The sequence below is a fragment of the Montipora foliosa genome, chromosome 5 (genome assembly GCF_036669935.1).
Source record: "Montipora foliosa isolate CH-2021 chromosome 5, ASM3666993v2, whole genome shotgun sequence".
NCBI lineage: Eukaryota > Metazoa > Cnidaria > Anthozoa > Scleractinia > Acroporidae > Montipora > Montipora foliosa.
The window spans coordinates 37088787-37096274 of record NC_090873.1 but is presented as its reverse complement, the minus strand read 5'-3'; the positions used below and the strand labels follow the sequence as shown (position 1 = coordinate 37096274).

General features: G+C 37.2%; 1 protein-coding gene and 1 long non-coding RNA gene across 3 annotated transcripts; one reads left to right on the top strand and one right to left on the bottom strand.

Moving 5' to 3' along the window:
- Nucleotides 1-622: 622 nt before the first annotated feature.
- LOC138004125 (uncharacterized) lies at nucleotides 623-6549 on the bottom strand. The gene is made up of 11 exons (XM_068850548.1): nucleotides 6432-6549; nucleotides 5849-5919; nucleotides 5617-5715; nucleotides 5360-5438; nucleotides 5193-5247; nucleotides 4813-4971; nucleotides 4479-4610; nucleotides 4039-4164; nucleotides 3484-3519; nucleotides 1330-1390; nucleotides 623-926 (listed from the first exon to the last, which is right to left on the bottom strand). Exons 1-11 carry the CDS (start codon nucleotides 6497-6499, stop codon nucleotides 769-771), a joined length of 1044 nt encoding a protein of 347 aa, XP_068706649.1. The 5' UTR covers nucleotides 6500-6549; the 3' UTR covers nucleotides 623-768.
- LOC138004152 (uncharacterized) lies at nucleotides 1007-6597 on the top strand. 2 transcript variants are annotated; one of them, XR_011123740.1, is made up of 3 exons: nucleotides 1007-1097; nucleotides 5812-5945; nucleotides 6460-6597. It is a non-coding gene; the product is annotated as an uncharacterized lncRNA (long non-coding RNA). The 2 variants fall into 2 exon arrangements; XR_011123739.1 differs by lacking the exon at nucleotides 1007-1097 and adding an exon at nucleotides 5375-5426.
- The last annotated feature ends 891 nt before the right edge of the window (nucleotides 6598-7488 follow it).

Genomic DNA, 7488 nt, shown 5'->3' with positions numbered 1-7488 from the left:
AAATATAAAAAAATAATAATAATAATAATAAAAATATATATATATATATATATCTACATGACTAAAAACTATAATCTAGGCATATAAATGTCTGTAATTTCTCTCGTTCTTCGTGGCTGATAGTCAGCATTGTTCAACAGTATTTCAGTCTAAGCACCCATTTTAAAAAGGTTAGCTTACATGAAGTAATTGGCCATCACAACACTAATTGAAAGCTAACCTTTTTCAAATGGGTGCTCCATGGATTAGGGCTCCGCGCTTTATCCTCTCCCAATATAACATCATGTTTGGATAAGTACTGGACCGAGGACACCATAGTGTACCCTTCTACATTTAGTGTCGATGCTTGATAAGAGAAAGAAATACAAGGCCCAGCCTTCAACCGACACACTTTTCGACCGTTTGCTTTTGTTATGGAAATTCACATTGCTTACCACAGTGATTTGATTGCGTGAATTTCGGCTTTGGCAGGACATATATGCATATTGTTCCACGGCACGCAATGTCTGTCGGTTGAAGGTGGGCATTTAGAGGGCCTGTGTCACGACATTGCAGGCTTCCAATTTCTTTAGTGTTAACAATTACTCACTTCAACTTGCTACGGAACTTTTGTTTGTTTGTTTGTGCTGTTTTGTTCGAATCTCCCCTCAATGTTTTAAGTTGTTTGATTTTTGTTTTTCTTCCAGTCACTAAATTTCGTGACACACCCCCCTTGTAGCTTAGTCTGAGCTTATCTCAAACCATATATGTAACAAATGCACTTATTTATTAATTTTTTTTGTTTTTTCTCCGATTTTTGGATGTTCTTGTGTCTTTCCTCTTTCTTTTTCTTTTCTGTTCTGCACTGGTCCTCTCGTTGTCACCCTTGTCGCTTTCATCATCATCCTCATCGTTTCCTTCTACCTCTCCGTGTGCCTTTTGTTCTTCTATTTTTTTTTTATAAAAGAGATCGGAATTCGTTACATTGTTATTTTCATCTCCATTAACTTTTCAAAGGTCTTATTAAACATTATCGCCCAGATTGGGTCCAGTTGGAGTTTGGATATTTCGAAATGGTTGATTACTAACATTGAGGATGACCTCAAAAGAGATCAACGGTAAATTTCACCTGGTATTTTCAGTCCCTTAAAAAACAATGGTACTGCAACAGGATCACATTGGGTATCCCAGTGATTATACTTAAACTATATACAAAGGACTGACACTTTAGGACATGCATGTCGAGAAAAAAATACACGCTTACATTTAGGGGAAGTTTCTATGAATGAAGGAAAATTATCACCATCAAAAATATTAAGAAGTCTGTGCAGAGCTTAGAGATGTTCTTACCTTGCAATGTTTCAGAGAGTTCTTCATCTCGGTTACTTTCAAAGTTTCCCTTGAATGACACCTGCAACGAAACATAGGTGGAGGGAAGTATGCTACTCATAGGGCCATCAAGACTTAATAAGTAGCATACTTCCCTCAAAAGATATGAGGAATATGTAGCCTAGTTGGTTTTGAAAAGTATTGAAAATAATTACTTTTACTGTGTGATGCAAAACCACTTCCCAAGGAAAATTTTTATGTTTTATGTATTTGTTGTTAAGATAATTATATGAAACTTTGACCACTGAACATATGTGTGGATTGCCACGGTTGTGGCATAGCATTTCATACAGAATGGCAATTCATTTTGGACGGTTTTTTGAACACTCTTATCAATTATTGACTTGCTTGTTGTGAAGTAATTTAAATGATTTCTATGAAGAGTTAGTCATTCAGCATTACACTCACTTCGTAAGAACTTGGTCACAAAGGCCCTGGCTCACGAAGAGCCTGGTCACAGAGGTCCTGGCTCAGTTAGGAAACGAGTCATCGAAAAGGTTACATTCCTAAGAACCTGGTCACAAAGGCCCTGGCTCACGAAGAGCCTGGTCACAGAGGTCCTGGCTCAATTAGGAAACGAGTCATCGAAAAGGTTACATTCCTAAGAACCTGGTCACAAAGGTCCTGGCTCACGCAGAGCCTGGTCACAGAGGCCCTGGCTCAATTAGGAACCGAGTCATCAAAAAGGTTACATTCCTAAGAACCTGGTCACAAAGGTCCTGGCTCACGAAGAGCCTGGTCGCAGAGGCCCTGGCTCCATTAGGAACAGAGTCGTTGAAAAGGTTACTTTCCTAAGAACCTGGTCACAAAGGTCCTGGCTCACGCAGAGCCTGGTCACAGAGGCCCTGGCTCAATTAGGAACCGAGTCATCAAAAAAGTTACATTCCTAAGAACCTGGTCACAAAGTTCCTGGCTCACGCAGAGCCTGGTCACAGAGGCCCTGGCTCAATTAGGAACCGAGTCATCCAAAAAATTACATTCCTAAGAACCTGGTCACAAAGGTCCTGGCTCACGAAGAGCCTGGACACAGAGGCCCTGGCTCGATTAGGAACCGAGTCATCAAAAAGGTTACATTCCTAAGAACCTGGTCACAAAGATCCAGGCTCACGAAGAGCCTGGTCGCAGAGGCCATGGTTCCATTAGGAACCGAGTTATCGAAAAGGTTACATTCCTTTGAACTTATGCATCTCTCTCGCATTGAGCCATATTCTGTATTTTCCTAAACCCTAACCCTGTACAGAACCCGTGTGGATATCTTCTGTAATTCATTATTAATATTTATATTAATAACATAATGTCAAAGTGGTAATATGATCAAATTTTTACACCTTTTTGAGTGTATCGCATAGAATTCCATGAAAGAACAAAAACACCATTTACTGTTTGCAAACATCTTCATTAGTTCCGGAGATATTTAATTTTGAAAAATGGGTAAAATATGCAAATGAGATGACTGATGAGGTTATACACTCGAATAATTTGCAGCGCGGACCATTGAAACTTGGTAGTCTAATATTTCTACAGGAAACACACCTATGGCTATGAAAAATTGTTCCCAATGGCAACTCACTCTTTTTCAGTCCCCACCCACTTGATTTCAATATGTTTTTTATATTCAGCTTGAAAAATGTTAAACAAGGCCACAAACTCGAGCTAACATATTTATATGCTTGCTGGATCATAGATATGAAATGAAGTGCTGTTAGCAAATATCAAAATGGAACACCAAAGGTGGCCAGAAAAGCTTTTAATATGGGGGAGGTCTGGAACCCAGTATGATTCCATGGTAACAGAACTGTTAAGCTCATATTGTGGAGAACATTTAGTAGAATCTTATTGGAAAAAATCCAAAATTTCTGATACAAATTTGCTGGGATAGACCACTTGACTACTTGTTTATGTTTCGAAATGGCTTAGATAGGAAAGATGCGATTTTCGTCATAATATAATACCACTTCAATATTCATTACATTTCAACCTTTTCCTCTTTGGCTCTTGTTGCAGTAGATAACTTTTGGGGAAATTTTGAAAACGTCAGCATGTGACTAAGATTTTAAACAGAGACACCCTTGAAGCTGACTTGTAACTTTTCTTAGATTGTTACTGAACACCTACTGTTGTTTGTAGCAAATGACTCATTTCCTCAGTACTCTAAAATAAAATAAAATAAACAACCATCACCATCAGGTATCATTATAGTTGTAATTGTAACTCAGTGTGATTAAAGCAAAGAATTTGATGACTTTAGTTACACTGTAAACTGAAAAACAATTATCATAATTATATGATGTAGTAGTCTTGAATTTTGACCACCGGCCCGTTGGCTTAGTTTGTTGAAAAATGGGCCTCCATGCAGGACTCCATCCACACCAAAACTGGGGGTCTTTCAGTACATGAGAAGAAAGTGCTGCCTTTGTGATAATATCTAATCTTCTCTCATAAGTACTTTTAAGTCAGTTGCCAGATTGGTGACATCATCAGTGGTTCAGCTTGATGATGGAACACAAAAACAGAAAACAATGTATATCTGAAATTGTAACAGCGATGATTATTCAACTTTGGCATGAGTAATAACCCTTGAGAAAGGTGCAAAATGCTGCAGAGTATCACGTAGCCATGGCAACACTTTTGGTTCCAGTCCCTTTCGCTGACTATCTTAGTGCCACTTACCCTTTCTGCTAAGTCCAGGACTTCATCCTGTTCCAGTGAATCAGAGTGCCTCACTACTTCCTTACCTCTCTGTAATGTGAAGTGGAGAGGCACATCATCCTGAGAACCAACCCAGTCATAGACTTCCTGTTTTTTTATGAATAAAAAAATAAGAACTATTTTAAAAATAATAATTAACATATTATGTCGATGATTTCATTAAGTGTACGTTTCTATTTTGTATAACAGCAATAATAATAATAATAATAATAATAATAATAATAATAATAATAATAATAATAATACTTTTCAATGTAGCCAGAAATAATAATAATAGTGGTACAAACACCAAAGAGAGAATAGAACAGAGAATAGAACATGTAAGAAAGGAAAGTGTCATCACCATGGCGGTTGCCACCATTCCCATGTTATTATCATTCTGTACAGTTATACATGTTTACCTGAAAAAAGGCCTTTTTTGAAAAAAGCCTTGCCATCTTTTTTCCGCCATTAAAACGGATAACGATTTTAATACCATTTTGTAAACAGTCGTCTGGTTCGGGACAAACTCTGCTTTTGCGGAAGCCCTTAATCTGTTACAAAGCAAAAACATTACCTTTTTAAAAGACAGAAGAAGCCGTCATGTATTAAATAGTATACTTTACATTATAAATAAAATTTGAGTTTGTGAACAAAGAAAGGTAAGCACATCAGCTAGACAAAGTCATAAACAATAAGTAATAATCTGTATAGTTATGTTATGAAAGCAGTTAGGGTATAATATTGTTGCCCTACCAAAGATTTCAGTTCTCCTTTACCACTGTTGCTGGTGATGGTGGAGGTGCATTTGGCAGTGCTGGCTGTGCTGCTGCTGGCTGTTGTCCAGAAGGGTGTGTGCATACTGCTACTGCTGCTAGTGGTGCTGCAAGTTTCGCGTGCTGCTGTCAATGCCACCTTCAAAGTAGTTATTGGACATTAACAAGATTTTTTAATGTTTTGAAATACATTTAACTAATGCGGCAACAAACTTCTTGAGTTTTTTCTGGAGTAATAATGATAACGGTAATGATGATAATGATAATAATGATAATGATAATAATAATAATAATAATAAGAAGAAGAAGAAGAAGAAGAAGAAGAAGAATAACCATATTATTATCATTAATTTTGCATACCTGGAATTGCAAATCTTGTTCATTGCGAACCTGCCTCCATTCTTCTAACCTTTTCCTGTTATAAGAGAAAACTATTAGTCTAGTAAGTTGTAAGTTCTTTACTTTGTATATCTTCCAGTAACTTTTTTTTTTTATGACTCAAAACAGATTATTTATCATTCTCCTACCGTTCGTCTTTTACAGCATTGCTCAAGTCTTGAGCCATTGTAAAGGACTCAACAAATCGTTCCTCTTGTAAGTCGGCCTCTGAAATTTCAGGTGTAATTGACACAGATTCAGTTGCTACAGTTACATTCAACAGTCTAGAGTAATCATAGAAGGGTTGAAAAAGTCTGTCACCTTCTGAAGTCAAAGTTTTGATTCTCTGTAAATTTCCTTCACTTGACGAGATTCAATAGCCCTCAATATGAAATCAGTTACTAACCATTAAATATTTCCACGCATTGTGGCATATTCCGGCTGTGGCATGGTGCCAGCACAAGCACGGTAGATTCAGCAGTTTTCAAGCCGTATTTCAGTTTTGCTGAAATTTGAAAATCAAATGAGACGAGATTTAACCTTTTTAATTATCTGAAACATTTTAATTAAAGTGTACTTCTTTCTCTGTCTGTTTTCACAGAACAATAACAAACTGAACCTGGAGGTGCAATGTGTACCTTTCTCTGATTCTGCACCCTTGTGTTCTGCTATCCACAAGTAACAGTTCCTTGAAACCTTGTTCAGCAGACTGAAAGCACATAAAACAAAGTTAAGGTAAATTAAAGATAGATTTAATGCTACATTAGTGTGTGACGTGTTCACACTTATGTATTAATTTCAACACCTCACCCTTACAAGGGGTTACAGCACAACTTGCCTAACAACAGCCCATGCAACGGTGCTTAACTTACAACTGTGTGAACTTTGCAAGGAGGCATTAACTGTCAGTCAGATTCACACATCCTGAATGGCGGACCATTTTTTAAAAAAACTTTGTTAGGTGGCCACAGTAAGGTGCGTTGCACTGTAATAATATTTGTAACCCATGTTCCTTATTGTTAGAAACTAAAAGATGTGCATAAGCCACTTTGATGTGCTTGTTGTTTTTAATTTACAAGTATTGTGCTTTGTGCGTTTTAGTCTTTTCTTTGTATGTGTCTAGTTAAATTTTTGTCTCATGAATATTTAAGCTAAATAAGTCACTTAATCAACCACATTTTATGAAATAGCAACACAATAAGAGGAATCAGTAATTCCCACCTAACCAATTTTCTCTTGCTGGGAATAGGGCAGTCAAAGGACAAGAGCACAGCCACCATAATCATCATGTCCTCTGTACCCTGCCAAGTGAACTAAAAAGAAAAGAGGAAAACCAAAGAAGACACATGCACTGTTACAGTATCAACTTAAGATCTCAAAATGCTATTATGCATTCAGTGATTTGCAACTTACCTCTTCAAATGTATTTGTTAGGAATGGAAGAGTTGCATTTTCGCCTCCCTCTTCCAAGGCTTCAATGCACTTTAGGACTTCAGTTGTCCTACTCAAAACATTCTCATCTGCACAAAGGTGATGTGTAAAAAGGAAGGCAGATTAGCAGTAAATCGAATGCTATTTGTTGACTTTTGGTTGGTAAAAGCCACAAATAGGCCACTTGCACTAAGAGGTCACGTGACCAATGCTTCCCTTAAACAGTGAATTGTAATCTTGCAGTTGCCAAAAATTGACAGAACACATAAAAATTATCTTACACGCGAAATTTGAGAGGAAACGCTTTTAAGGGAGATATTTTATGGTACTTTGATTTTTCAACAAAGTAGCATGATTTGTCTTGGCCGCCATGTTGGAGGGCATACTCTTGCCCTCCAACATGGCGGCCAAAACTACTTTTTGCTTGTATCTTGTTAAATGTTGGATAGTTGAGTTCAGATGTGCCATAAACGTTACCCAATCATCTTTTCAACATTTTCCTTGAAGTTCAAGTGCAAAATTTGTGTCAGAAAGCGGTAATTCATAATTTGAAAAAAATCAAGTTTGGGTCACGTGACCAGCTACGGACTTTCTCATTTTAAGCAAATGGTGCGGGTTTGAAAAACCAAATCACTATTATTTTGTTTAAGAGATGACCCACTAATAGTGTTTCGAAGGCAAAATCATGAAACTTTCATTTTCTTAACAACGATGTCACATGACCTCTTAGTGCAAGTAGCCTATTACTGGTATCACTGAGCATACCTGTGACAACTCCTGCCGTAGAAAAATCGTCATTAACATATCCGTCTGAAATGTCAAGGTAAATGTGTTCAGTAAAGAACCT

Bases quoted from the DNA above. Each gene is read 5' to 3' on its own strand.
- LOC138004125 (XM_068850548.1), bottom strand. From the start codon at position 6,499: ATGATGATTATGGTGGCTGTGCTCTTGTCCTTTGACTGCCCTATTCCC. The intron at 5,920-6,431 runs GTGGGAATTACT...ATGTGCTTTCAG, and splicing joins AGCAAGAGAAAATTGGTTAG to TCTGCTGAACAAGGTTTCAA. The intron at 4,972-5,192 runs GTATGCAAAATT...ACTACTTTGAAG, and splicing joins AACAAGATTTGCAATTCCAG to GTGGCATTGACAGCAGCACG.